This window comes from Hypanus sabinus, chromosome 19, assembly GCF_030144855.1.
Source record: "Hypanus sabinus isolate sHypSab1 chromosome 19, sHypSab1.hap1, whole genome shotgun sequence".
NCBI lineage: Eukaryota > Metazoa > Chordata > Chondrichthyes > Myliobatiformes > Dasyatidae > Hypanus > Hypanus sabinus.
Genome location: NC_082724.1, coordinates 38,912,948 through 38,927,813, shown reverse-complemented (window position 1 = coordinate 38,927,813; position 14,866 = coordinate 38,912,948). Strand labels below are relative to the sequence as shown.

At 41.1% G+C, this 14,866-nt stretch overlaps 1 protein-coding gene across 1 annotated transcript in view; it reads right to left on the bottom strand.

The window, feature by feature from the left end:
• Positions 1-645: 645 nt before the first annotated feature.
• The window catches only part of gxylt2 (glucoside xylosyltransferase 2), a 44,602-nt gene continuing 30,381 nt past the window's right edge, over positions 646-14,866 (bottom strand). The window contains exons 6-7 of the mRNA XM_059944337.1: positions 7,361-7,533; positions 646-6,581 (exon numbers count right to left, since the gene is read on the bottom strand). Of these exons, the coding sequence (XP_059800320.1) occupies positions 6,417-6,581; positions 7,361-7,533 (338 nt within the window). The 3' untranslated portion in view covers positions 646-6,416. The remainder of the gene's footprint in view (positions 6,582-7,360; positions 7,534-14,866) is intronic.

The window sequence follows — 14,866 nt, the reverse complement described above, 5'->3', positions numbered from 1 at the left end:
AATAATAGTGTTATTAATTACTTTGAACAATATTTTGTCAAGATAGTTATTATTTAACCCAAATTGATTTTTTTGAAAATTGATTTTTACTTTTAAAATAATGCAATCTTTTAAAGTAATACAGAGAAAATCCTTGAGGAACTCAGCAAGTCAGACAGTATCTAAGGAGAGGAATTAACAGTCTATGTTTCAGGCAGAGACACTTCATCAGGACTGTTGAAGGTAATTCCTTTCCTTAGATGCTGCTTGACCTGCTGAGTTCCTCCAGCATTTTGTGTGTGTTACTCTGGATTTCCAGCATCTGCAGAATCACTTGTGTTTATGTAGTAATTTAAAACTGAGCCGATGCCCTTCTCAGACTAAATTTGTTTTCAGCTGTTTTAATCAATCTTTACCAAGATCCACTCTTAAATATATTAAATAATAAACAAACTATAACATATGGCTGTTAATGTTCTCCAATCAACCTTTTTCAGATCAAAATTTACAAATACATCAAAGTAAAATTTAAGAAACAAAACACTTTCCAAAACTGACAATTTGAGCTAAAAAATGTTGACTTTACCCAAAGCAGACTGTTAACTTGGCTATACAAATATTTACAGAAAACATAATATAAGCACGTGGCAAGGAAGATAACATCACTTTTATAAATGAAATAATACCTTTTATTTAAAACAAATGCATAAATATTGTAGATTATGTATCACATTACAAAAGATAACTTGCATTTCGAATACAGTTGCTCTGGGAATAATTCACTTTTATTGCATTGACCTTTCAGAAGATCTACAATTTCTTCTATTACTACCTAATCATGTCAGTGGCACCAAAGCAGAAGGCTTAAAATAGTCCATTTTCTTAATATTAGAAAAGCAGAATCAGTTAGTGCTGCATGAAATCCAGACTTGGTTAATGATATCAAGTAAAATCAAGTTGGAAGAAACACTGTAGGAGTTCAAGTTTCAGTTCATTTTATTGTCATTCAACTGCATTAATGTATACTGCCAAATTAAAAAACGTTCCTCTGGACCACAGACAACTCACATACATAACACATTAAGTAATATTACCACAAATAGATTAACAAATAATGTGGTGTACATATGACACAAGTTAAAACAGAAACAGTATAATGCTACCGGAGCTTCGAATGTGACGAGACTTGGGTGATTGCAGGGAGTTCAGCAGTCATGCAGCCTGAGGGAAGAAGCTGTTCCCCATCGTAAGAGTTCTTTCCCTAATTCTACGGAACCTCCTGCCTGATGGTAGGGGGTCAAAGGAATTATTGGATGAATGGGAGGGATCATCGACAATGCTAAGGGCCCTACGTAAGTAGCGCTCCAGATAAAGTATCTTTCATGGATGGAAGAGAGACCCCGATGTTCCTCTCAGCCGTCCTTGCAATCTTTTGTCAGGACTCATGGTCAGATGCCACACACAGGCTATGATTAAATTTATAAAGTCTTGAGAAAAGATATCAATGTGCAAGAAATAAAACTAATTAATTTTTTAATTCAATATTTATATCAGAGAAATGCCTAATTACTCCTTGCTTCCTTGGTAAAGCAGCCAACATAATCTAAGACCCTTTGCACATTGTCCCTTCATGCCCTCCCATCAAGCTGAAGACACAAAATCCTGAGAGCAGATACCATCAGGCTCAAGGACCACTTCTATGGTACTGTTAATATGGCCACTGAAGACTCCTTAATACGATAAGATGGTCGTGTGACCTCTCAATCAACTTTATTATGACCCTGCACCTGTCTACTTGCACTGTACTTACCCTGTACCGGAACATTTTATTCTACACTCTGTTACCATTATTACCATGCGCAACCTCAGTACACCGTTGTAATCAATTAACATGTATGATCAGTGTGCAATTCCTAGTTTTCATTGTACTTTGGTATATGTGCCAATAATAAGCTAATAAACAATTAAGTGTCAGTGCTGAGTCCTGTGTGGTAAAATGCACCTGCTTATTTGTGGTAATATTTATGCATTATGTCTGTGAGTTATATGTACTGTGTTGCGCGCCTTGGTCTAGAGGAATGTTGTTTCATTTGGTGGTATACATGTGTACAACTGAAATGACAATAAACTTGAACTGAATCCTGCAGCAAGATTCCATCAGTAACTATCAAACAAAAATCTGATAGGATTCAGACTGAAAATGTGAGAATTAATTACAGTGAAGAAGGAAGCATGGGTCAGGGAAATGTGCCTGGAGTCAGAGGAGGTAGGGAAGGTCCTTAATCAATACTTTGCTTCAGTATTCACCAAAGATAGGGACCTTGACGAATGTGAGGACAGTATACAACAGGTTAATATGCCAGAACATATCAATGTTATGAAAGAGGATGGTTTGGCACTTTTGAAAAACATTAGGATAGACAAGTCTCCTTGGCTGGACAGCATATACTTCAGGTTACTATGGGAAGTGAATGAAGAGATTGCTGTACTTTTTTTTGGTGATGAACTTTGCATTGTCACATGCCACAGGAGTAATACCAGAAGGTGGCAAATGTTATTCCTTTGTTCAAGAAAAGGAGTAGGAATAATCCTGGGATTCAGAGACCAGTGAATCTTACTTCAGAGGTGAGCAAATTATTGAAGATGGTTCTTAGAGACAGTACTTACAAGCATCTGGAGAAGCATAGTCTGATTAATTTTAGTCAGCTTGGCTTTGTGAGGGCAGGATGTGACTCATGAGCCTGAATGAATTCTTCAATGTAGTGACAAAACAATTCAATGAAGAGCAGGGGCTGTGATGTATATGGATTTTATTAAGACATTTGACAAGGTTCCCCTTCATAGACTCCATAAGACCATAAGATATAGGAGCAGAAGGCCATTTGGCCCATCAAGTCTTCTTTGCCATTCAATCATGGGCTGATCCAATTCTTCTGGTCATCCCCACTCCCCTGCCTTCTCCCCATACCCTTTGATGTCCTGGCTAATCAAGAACCTATCTATCTCTGCCTTAAATGCACCCAATGACTTGGCCTCCACTGCTGCTTGTGGCAAAAAATTCCACAGATTTACCACCCTCCGACTAAAGTAATTCCTCCGCATCTCAGTTCTAAATGGACATCCTTCAATCTTGAAGTTGTGCCCTCTTGTCCTAGACTCCCCAACCATGAGAAATAGCTTTGCCATACCTAGTCTGTTCAGGCCTTTTAACATTCAGAATGTTTCGATGAGATTCCCCCCTCATTCTCCTGAACTCCAGGAAATACAGCCCAAGAGCTGCCAGACATTCCTCATATGGTAACCTTTTCATTCCTGGAATCATTCTCCTAAAACTTCATCTGAACCTTCTCCAATATCAGTATATCTTTTCTAAAATAAGGAGCCCAAAACTGCACACAATACTCCAAGTGTGGCCTCACAAGTGCCTTATAGAGCCTCAACATCACATCCCTGCTCTTATATTCTAGAAATGAATACCAAATTTGCATTCCCCTTCGTCATCACCCACTCAACCCGGAGCTTAACCTTTGGGGTATCTTGCACGAGGACTCCCAAGTCCCTATGCATCTCTGCATTTTGAATTCTCTCCCCATCTAAATAACAGTCTGCCCATTTATTTCTTCCACCAAAGTGCATGACCATACACTTTCCATCATTGTATTTCATTTGCCACTTCTTTGCCCATTCCTCTAAACTATCCAAGTCTCTCTGCAGGCTCTCTGTTTCCTCAACGCTACCTGCTCCTTCTCCTATCTTTGTATCATCGGCAAATTTAGCCATAAATCCACTAAGTCCATAGTCCAATTCATTGACATATGTCATAAAAAGTAGTGGTCCCGACACCAAACCCTGTAGAATTCCACTGGTAACCAGCAGCCAGCCAGAACAGGATCCCTTCATTCCCACTCTCTGTTTTCTGCCAATCGGCCAATGCTCCACCCATGCTAGTAACTCCCCTGTAATTCCATGGGCTCTTATCTGGCTAAGCAGCTTCATGTGCGGCACCTTGTCAAAGGCCTTCTGAAAATCCAAGTGCACCACATCTACTGCATCTCCTTTGTCTTGTAACTTAGCTTTTGGTTTGTTGGGTGGTCGAGTTGGTCTCCTGACTTGCTGTGTCTGGGTAGTCTTGTTTTGTCGGGTGGGATTGGAGCTCCTTTCCGGGGAATACGTTAAGATGGTATTAATACTCAACAGCCTCTCTGGACTCTGGATTTGGGGATTGCCAAACGTTATGTGGGTTTTCTGGTGCAGTCTGTTTTGTCATGTGCTTTTATGATATCATTCTGGAGGAACATTATTTCATTTTTTAACTGCATTGCAGTTGTGGTGTCTAAATGACAATAAACTGAAATTCAATTCAATTCAATCTACCCTGCTTGCAATTTTCTCAAAAAATTGCAGTAGGTTAGTCAGGCAGGATTTTCCTTTCAGGAAACCATGCTGGTTTTGGACTAACTTGTCATGTGCCTTCAGGTATTCCATAATCTCATCTCTAACAACTGATTACAACAACTTCCCGACCTCTGATGTCAGGCTAACAGGTCTATAGTTTCCTTTCTGCTGCCTCCTAACCTTCTCAAAATGCAGAGTAACATTCAGAAAGTCAGTAGACATGGGATCCATGGAATCTAGGAAGCGTGGATTCAGAATTGGCTTGCCCACACAAGGCAGAGGGTGGTAATAGGAGGATCATATTCTTTTTAGAGGTTGGCGACAGGGATCTGTTCTGGGTCCCCTGCTCTTTGTGATTTTTGTGAATAACTTGATTGAGGAAGCGGAAGGGTCGGTTGTTAAGTTTGCAGATGACACGAAGGTTGGTGGTGTTGTGGATAGTGTAGAAGTTTTTCGTAGGTTACAACAGAATATTGATAGGATGCAGAGCTGGGCTAAGTAGTGGCAGATGGAATTCAATTCGGAAAAGAGTGAAGTGATGCACTTTAGAAGATCAAACTTGAAGGCAAAGTACAAGGTGAATGGCAGGATTCTTAGGAGTATGGAGGAACAGCAGGATTTTGGGATCCACATCCACAGACCTCTCAAAGTTGTCACACAAGTTGATAATGTGGTTAAGTAGACATACTGTGTGTTGGCCTTCATTAATTTGGAGATTGAGTACAAGAGCCTGAGGTAATGTTGCAGTTCTATAAAACTCTACGTAGAGCACACGTGGAGTATTTTGTTCTGTTCTGCTTCCTTCATTATAGGAAGGATCTGGAAGCTTTAGTGAGGGCACAGAGATTTACCAGGATGCTGCCTGGATTAGAAAGCATGTCTTATGAAGAGTGAGCAAGCTAGGGATTTTCTCTTTGGAGTGAAAGAAGATTAGAAGTGAATTGATCAAGATATGTAAGTTAGTAAAAGACACAGATAGAATGGACAGCCAGTGCTTTTATTGCAGGGTGGAATGACTAATGCTAGAGGACTTGATTTTAAGAATACTGGAGGAAACTACAGGGAAGACTGTATGTCAGAGTTAGCTTTTTTTACTCAGGATGGTGGGTGATTGAATTGCACTGCTGAGGTTGGTGGTAGAAGCGGATACATTAGGAACATTTAAGAGAAAGAAAAATGGAGACAATATGGGAGGGAAGCTCATTCAACATCATTCAAGGGCCTGTACTGTGCTGTTCAATGTTCTGTGATGTTCAATGAAGAAAGCCGTAATGGATTTATGCCAGGGAAAATACCATGCATATATTTTGTAAAATTACAGATGATTCAAGGAATACACAAAAGTTACAGGAAGGTTTACATTGTTATCTGCTGAATAAGGTCTAAACACGTACCCATAGTCGAAATCTATGAACGCTTGAGAATAATAGTAGTCAGGCAAGGTATGTCCATGCCATCAAGGGCATGATTGAACTGTATGATGAAAATGATGTTTGGTTCTGAACAAAGATATCCAATTCAAAGGTGGCTGTACACCTGGGCCAAGTGAGAATTCTCTCCTGTTGTGGTCATGCTGGATGCTTTTATATGAGGAAATAAGGATACTACTCTGGAAAATTATTTATTTGGATAACATGATAACTTGTATCATGTTAAAAGAAAAAAATGTGGACTGGATAAATGCAGATATGTACTATATTGTTCTGAAACAAAATAAAGATTAATCAATTGAAAATGACAAAATGCATGGTGACATCTCCGAGGTACAAAATATTAGATAACTGAAAGGAAAAATGTTTGAAAAATCTATGTGAAACATTCAATGAAGTTAGGTGAAACATTGGCTCATCAAGTAACAGTAGAGTAGAACAGCTGGAACTGATGAAAGATCAAAAGCTTGAATTTTTGATTTTATTTTCCTTACCACTGATACTGCCTGACCCACCAATTATTTCCAGCATTTTCCGTTTTTATTTCAGATTTCCAGCATCTGCAGGTATTTATCCTCTTCTTTATATAAAAATATTTTCTGCCTTTGATCGTTATCCTATATGAATGACACGAAGCTCATATGCTTTTTTCATAGCTTGTTCAAGCTGTTTCAAGAATACTTGTGAAAGTCTGCCACATAAAGTGTGTACTGTGTTCAGGAAACTGTTTTGAAGCGGGAAATACAGAGACTGAAATAAATTTTCTTCAAAGGGAAACTGAAAGAAAAAAAAATGTGATTAACTATTTTTTCTGTATTGTAAATTTCAATAATCCCAGAACATGCATATCTTCAGTGAGGATGGGATCAACCATTTCTTTGTTGAAGCAATATAGACATTTTCCAGCATTTTGATCACTAATCTTCCAAAAATATATCCAAATGTTCCATTTGGTTCCCATAAACAGAAATAAAGCGCAGGTGACATTAATGCAGCATGACAACGTCTTTTCACAAGAATGAAGCTGATGAAGAAACATGCATTGATATTTCTTTCATACACCAACCCCATACTGACAACACAACATAATTAGACACCTAACTGTTCTTGTGTACAGTGCTGACTGCTGAATAATATCCCAAATGCCATGTGCTCTGAATTATAGATTATCTGTAGAATTCAGTGGGGTTACTGTCACATATACAAAAAAATTAAGTCAAAATCAGAGTTGATCGCAATGGTAACCTTTTGGAAGCATACTAGGAAAGGAAGGACTATGCAACATGCAAATATCCAATTTCTCTTTGTATGCATGCATTAGAAGGATCAAATGAGGTTTCCTCTAACATTAATTTTGTGTTCTGTTTAGTCTTCCAATGCTAAAGTATAAAGTCTCAAGTGGAGAACAGAGGTTTGGAGAGAAAATTAGTAATACACTCAACACTAAACAGCAATTTAAAATCTGAATCAGAAAAGAATCTGTTGAAATACTGATTTAGTATTTATTGAATAAGTACTATTTACTTATTGGTATACCTGGCACTTAAAATACTTACATTGCGTATTGCCTCATACATTATTTTAAAGGCAGGCTGTTTATTATTATGATAAACTCCACGATTTCCATGGAGAATGGAAACCCCTTGGTCTTCTGCTCCTCTACAGTTGCTCCCGTACATACAATGATCTGGTCGATAATTCCACTGACAAGGAAATACGTATAGGTATTCTACATAAGCAGAAGAAATATCATCTTAATATCCTACCAGTTCAGTTACTAATTCTTGTTGCATGCTATTTGAAAGCAAAACAATTCAACACAGGATTTAAATTTTGAAAAGTCTGAGTTGGTATTGAAAAATAACCATCCTTTTTACATAACATATAGCTGTAAACTCTAAGGTTTATCAACATAATCTTTTAAAAGTTTTTCAGAATCAAAAATCAGGTTGATTATCACTAACGTACATGTAATCAAGTATGCTGTTTTGCGACAAGTACAGTGCAAAGAGATTACTATACACAGTTAGATAAATAAACAGGGCAAGCAAAGGAATAAGGAAGTGGTGTTCATAAACTGACCAGAAAGCTGATCGTGGAGAAAAAGCTGCTGTTACAAAATTGTAGTCTGAGTGTTTTCAGGCTCCTGCACCTCCTCTCTGAAAGTAGTAAATGTCCCAGGTGGTGTGGATCCTTAGTGATGGATGCCGCCTTCTCGCGGCAGCTCCTCTTGAGGATATCCTCGATGATGGGGAGGATTGTGCCTGTGATGGAGCTGACTGAGTGTACAATCCTCTGCAGCTTCTTGTGATCCTGTACATTGGAGCCTCCAAATCAGGCAGTGATGCAACCGATCAGAATGCTCTCCACCGTGCATCTGTAGAAGTTTGCAAGAGTGTGCTGAAACAACGAATCTCCCCAAATTCCTGACAAAGTAGGAATTTTATTCACTTCCTCACGTGCCCTCTTTGTGATTGCATCATAGTGTTGTGTTCAGGGTAGATCCTCCAGGGTGTAGACACCCAGGAACTTGAAGCTGCTCATCTTTTGCACCACTGACCCCTTGATAAGGACTGCTGTGTGTTCCCCTGACTTCCCCTTCCTTAAGTCCACAATCAATTCCTTGGTCTTCCTAACCCTGAGTGTGAGGTTATTGTGACACTATTTAAACAGCCTATCCTTCTTACTCCTGTATGCCTATTTGAGCTGTGTCTGTGTTGATTGTCAGCAAGGAGTAGATGTTATTACCAGTTTGCACTGATTGTGGTCTCCTAATAAGGATGTCAAGGATCCAATTGCAGAGGGATGTACAAAGGCCAGGTTTTTAAGCTTGTTGAATAACACTGAGAGGATTATGGTATTGAATGTCAACTGTAATAATATTGAGCCAAAATAAGCTTCATTCATAATAAAAAAATATTTATAAAAAGAAATTATGCAATGCCTTTTCATTCTTATATTCATGGACAATGCATTAAGTGGTGTTCAATTACATTTCTTAAAACCAATAACACTATTGCCACTCACATAAGCCCCTGGGGTGGGACATGACTACAATAATTGACAGGATTTCTCATTCAACCTGACCCCTCCCTGTCCTTCTCCACCAAGCACTTGCACTGGCTGCACCAAGATTCAGTTCACCCATCAGCATGTCCTCGAGCAGCCTGGGATCTACTGGCAGGCCAAAAGGTTTCAGGCAGAGCAAGGTGTCATTCACCAAGCTGATGATCTTCCAGCAGCTTTTGTATGTGCTGTTGGGAACAGCCCATCGATTGGAGAGTCCTCTATTATCCACAATGAACTGTGACACACAGCCCTTGCATCCTTCTCCAAACTCTCTTCGCAAACCTACAGCTCAGAAGGAAGTGAGCCACCATCTCGTCCCCACTACAATCCCCTCAGGGGCAGTGCACTGGGAGTGATCTTCATGTATGCATTGGGTATACAGGAAGGATCTGACTGGGAGGGCCCCTCTCATTACCAGCCAGTCATCAGTGCCTGTTGGTGAGATTTTACATCCTGCCAGCTGGTCTGGACAGTCTGCTCAGGGATCCACCCTACTGTGTCCATTGAGCCCTTCTCCTGCAGGGTCCGCCGGCAGGACGTTCTGTGCTGACCACTTTATGCTCAATGGCATTGGTGTGGAAGAACGTTTCCATGAAGGGCAGGTAGTGCAGCAAGGTTCAGATGACTGGGAAACAGGAATGGGGCCAGACCCATCCTTCACAACACCGGAGGCAAACAGATCCTCAGTCATGGTGGCCCTGCATCCATGCAGCCTGATGCAGCCACACATGAAAGTGGTCATCAGGACGAGGGCAACATTGGGTACATTTCTGCCACCATTGTCCAGGGATTTGTGCATTGTTACCCACCTGACTCACTCCATCTTGGATCCCCAGATGAACTGGAAGATGGCTTGAGTAACTTCCAAGATGAAGCAGCACGTACAGCAGCCCTGAGAGCATCTCACACCTGATGACCAGGTTCGTCCCAGTTATCGAGATAGTGCATCCTACCCCAGTTCCACCTTCTGTTTTACCCTCTCAGTGTACTCCAGCCAATTCTGGTTGCGTGCCTCAGCCTCTGAGCTGTAATTGATAAACAGCAGCCTGAGGTATGTATTTCTGTTGTCCATGTGCACCAAAGCAGAGTGGGAAGCCATTGAGATTCCATCCGTATAGACCTGGTGCAGTGGTAGACAAATTGCAATGGGTCCAGGTCCTTACTCCTTTTCCCAGGCAGGAGATAATTCCAGCCTTAACCAACCTCTCAAAGCACGTTTCACTGTAGATGTGAGTGCTACCAGCTGATAGTCATATATGTTCCTCTCAGGCACACAAGATTGCTTCCCTTTTGAAGTAGGTGGGAACCTCTGACTGCAGCAGTGAGAGTCTGAAGATGTTGTTGAACATTCCTGCCAGTTCAGCACCCACCCAGATATACCATTGGGTTCTGATGCCTTGCAAGAGTCTACACCGGGGGTCGGCAACCTGCGGCTCCCGAGCCATTTGTGGCTCTTTCACCTCTGTGCTGCGGCTCCCTGTGGCTTTGGGAAATAATTGGTCAGTATTTAATTAAAATGTATTTTATGTTAGTTTGTTAGCTTTTGAAATGTAATTCTAAATTTGAAGATTATGGTGATCTTGTACAATCTAAGTGTGGCGACACATTTCCTCACAATTAGCCAGCATTCCGGCTAAGGGAGATAGCCTATGGGGGTTTGTGAGTACGCGTCTTTTGCAGCATCTGCGTCCATGGGGGCTGGGTTGAGGGAGGCTTAAAAGCAAGGCTGTTTAGTTCGAATAAAGTTATTCGACTGCAGTTTACTGACTGCGTGAGCACACCGCTACAACGTGTTTATATCGCTATTAATATACGTCACCACTGCCAATACCTGACACCCGCCAGTGCGCGATTTCTTTAATTTTTCGATCCAAGGTAAGCCAACTATGGAGAATTCTAAAAAAAGGAAAGTGACTGAAGAAAACAGAACGTTTAATGATACGTGGACAGATTCATTTGCTTTCACTGTTGACGAGACTGGTTTACCGGTATGCTTAATATGCAATGAGAAACTAGCAAACAACAAAAAGTCAAATGTCGCAAGGCATTTCCAGAATAAACACGCAGCCTTTGCTCAAAAATATCCGGATGGAGATGAGAGAAAAAAAGCCGTTTCGGAACTGATGCGGAAGGTTGATCTGAGCAAAAATCATTTCCAGAAATGGATGAAGTCTGGAAAATCAATGACATACGCCAGTTATATTGCCGCTCAGGAAATAGTCAGGCACGGGAAGCAGTTTACAGATGGTGAATATATAAAAGAATCTTTCATTAAGATTTCAGAACATCTATTCACGGACTTTAAAAACAAGAGTGAAATTGTGCAGAAAATCAGGGATATGCCCCTCTCTGCAAAGACTGTCAAAGACAGAACCATAAAAATGGCAGAAGACATCACAAGACAGCAAATTAAAGACATCAATTCAGCTGTGGCCTACTCGATTGCCTATGACGAGTCTAAAGACAAAGGTGATATTGAACAAATAGCGTTGTTCTGCCGGTATGTAAACTCTGCCGGGCCACAGGAAGAACTGATTGAGTTGATACCTCTAAAAGACCAAACACGGGGGGAGGACATCTGTGAGGCTGTCTTGAATTGTTTAAGAGCCAAAGGAATAAAGACCACCCATCTGGTGTCAGTAGCTACTGATGGGGCGCCGAATATGACGGGAACGCACAAGGGATTTGTGGCTTTACTGCAGAAGTCGCTGGACAGAAAGCTGCTGACTTTTCACTGCATCTTGCACCAAGAGGCACTGTGCGCTCAAACATTTCCTCCGGAATGCACAGAAGTAATGGATGTTGTCATTCAGATTGTCAATAAAATAATGGCAAAAAGTTTAAATCACCGTCAATTCCGTTTGTTACTGGACTAGCTGGAAAGCGCATATTCTGATCTCCTGCTGCACAACAAAGTCCGGTGGCTGTCCAAAGGGGAGGTGCTGAAACGCTTTGTCGCGTGTCTGGAAGAAGTGAAAACTTTCCTGGGCAGCAAAGGGCTCACCTTTCCTGAGCTGGAACAGCCAGAGTGGCTGGAAAAGCTACACTTCATGGTAGACATGACAGCACACCTGAACACGCTGAACACAGCTCTTCAGGGGTAAGGACGCACAGCCCTGCACATGTTGGAGGATGTTTTGGCATTCGAGCGCAAGTTGACAGTGCTTGCCAGAGATTTACAGAAAGGCACATTGTCTCACTTCCCCAATTTGACAAGAGTTCAAACAAGGTCACGACATGATAATTTCGGAGTATTTACATTCTGCAATCATCGCAATGCAAACATCGTTTGGGAAACGCTTCTGTGAGTTCAGAGAGGAAAAAAACACATTATCCTTCCCGGTCACTCCCTTAAGCATCGATCCTTCCCTACTGAATACGACTGCATTGGCAGGTGTGAGTCAACCTGATCTTGAGATGGAACTGGCCGACATAGCCGACAAAGACATATGGGTGTCCAAGTTTAGACGCTTGACAGCAGACCTTGAAGATGTTGCCCGTCAGAAGGCCGTTCTTGCTCAGAATCACAAATGGAGTGATATTGAAAACCTTCCAAAACCGGACAAACTTGTGTTCGAAACATGGAATGCTATGCCCGACATTTATGTAAACATGAAAAAGTATGCGCTTGGAGTCCTGTCGATCTTTGGATCCACATATGTATGTGAGCAGGTGTTCTCCAACATGAACTTTATTAAAAACAAACATCGCGCACGCCTCACAGATGACAGCTTGCGATCCTGTGTAAAGATGAAGGTGACGTCATACAGCCCTGATGTGCAGACGCTGTGCGCTGAGGTCCAGGAGCAGAAATCCCATTAACCAAGTATGATAAATATTTTAATTGCCTATTATTTTACGTATATTCATATTTTTTCATTGTTCAGTGAAATAGTCCTTTAATTTTTCAGGCTGACAGCTGGCTGATGTTATTTTTGGTTTGCTGCTGGCGGAAAATTTAAGTTCGGCGTTTTTCATAAATACAAGAAGGACTCAAATAGACATTGAGTATTTTACTTAAAAGTAACCTTCAACCCAACGTCTTTTTTTCGGAGTTCAAAATGTTTTTGTTGCATGCAGAAATGTAATTTCGTTTTCTCTGCAGGAGTTCATCAATTTCATAAATGCAACACATTATAGTTTGTTTATACATAGCATAAAGGCAAAAAAAAACGTTGTATGCAGTGTTATTTCATTTTAAATGTCAAACGGGTTTTGCGGCTCCCAGTGTTTTCTTTTCTGTGGGAAACGGGTCCAAGTGGCTCTTTCAGTGGTAAAGGTTGCTGACCCCTGGTCTACACTCTTGAATATTGCATCAGCCTCTGAGACACAAATAATAGGGTCACCAGATGCATTGGGGATTCACACAAGTATAGTACATGGAACATAGAAATCTAAAGCACATGACAGGCCCTTTGGTCCACAATGTTGTGCCAACCATGTAACCTACACTAGAAACTGCCCAAGTAATTTCCCTACTGTATAGTCCTCTGAAACGTCTCTTAAAAGACTGTATTGTATCCACCTGCACCAGCATCACAGTGCATTCCGTGCATCCATCATTCTCTGTGTGAAAGACGTACCTCTGACATCCCCTTGTACCCAATTCCAAGCACCTTAAAACTCCGCCCCTTGTGTCAGCCATTTCAGCCCTGAGGGAATAGCCTCTAGCTATCAACATGATCAATGCCTCTCAATATCTTATATACCTCTAACAAGTCACCTCTCGTCCACCAGTAGTGTTATTCACCCTGTCAAAGCTTGCCTTACTGGCATTCATCAATGCATGAAGCATCGTCATCACATGTGGTGAGGTTTTGTCTTACAGGAAGTGATGGCACGTAAATCCTTCCCCCACTGTTGTGAATTCAATTGTGTCTCTAACGTAACACAGGATTGCATTTCTGCTCCCATGAAGGCCTTCCTTAGGTTCTACCTAAAACTTCTTGTTGGATTTTCGATCATTAGTCTTAAGTGCTGCAGATCTAGCCTCAGCAGACTGAACAACCTGGTTTATCAGGGCTTTGAGTTTGGCTAAGCTCAGTATATTCGCTAAGGGACACACTCATTCATGCAGGTCATGATGAAGTCTATGACGACTATGTCATATTAGTGCAGACCTGAAGATGAATCCCTGAACGTGATCCAGTCAACTGATATATAATTTTTTTATGATGTATGACTTATCTTTAAATTTTTGATTACAGAGTGGTATACCTTTATGTGATAGGCTATAACATTTTGATCAATTTTATTCCAATATATGAATGTACACAAGTTATGTTGAGATGTATCTATGCGTTGCATTCTGCAAATCTTGTTTTTTTTTCTTCTGAATAAAAATACTGTTAAAAAAAAACTGATTCAAAGTTTTCCTGAAAGCGCACCTCCACTTCCCTTGACTGGACCTTTACTATTCTTGCCATGGATACTTCAGTGCTCGGTCTCTGCCTGTAGGCTGGGAGTAGAAGTACAGCCAAGTGATTGAGCTTGCCAAAATGGAGACATGGTATGCCATGACATGTGTGCTTGATTATGCTGTAACAGTTGTCAAGTGCGTTGGCCTCTCTGACTTCACAGGTGACATGATTGTTGTAGTTAGTCAGAGACTTCTTCAAGATTGCCTGGTTGAAGTCCTACTGCAATGATCGCGAAGGCATTAGGGTGCGCCCTCTTGTGTCTGTTGATCATGGTACTCAGCTCCTCCAGTGTCAGCTTGATGTTTGCCGGGGGTGGAATGTACACTACAATTAGATTGATGGGAAAAAAGCTTCCCCAGCAGATTGAGCAGATGATACGATGTCCCTCTAGTACTGCACTATTTGCAGGAGGCCTTGGGACTCAATAGGGTGCAGCTTCTCCCCCCACCACCCCCCAAGAGGATTACCAAGGGTAATGTAAAATCATGACAGGCATAGATAAAGTGAATGGTTATGGACTTTTTCCGGGGAGGGAGGGTCTAAAACATAGAAACATAGAAAATAGGTGCAGGA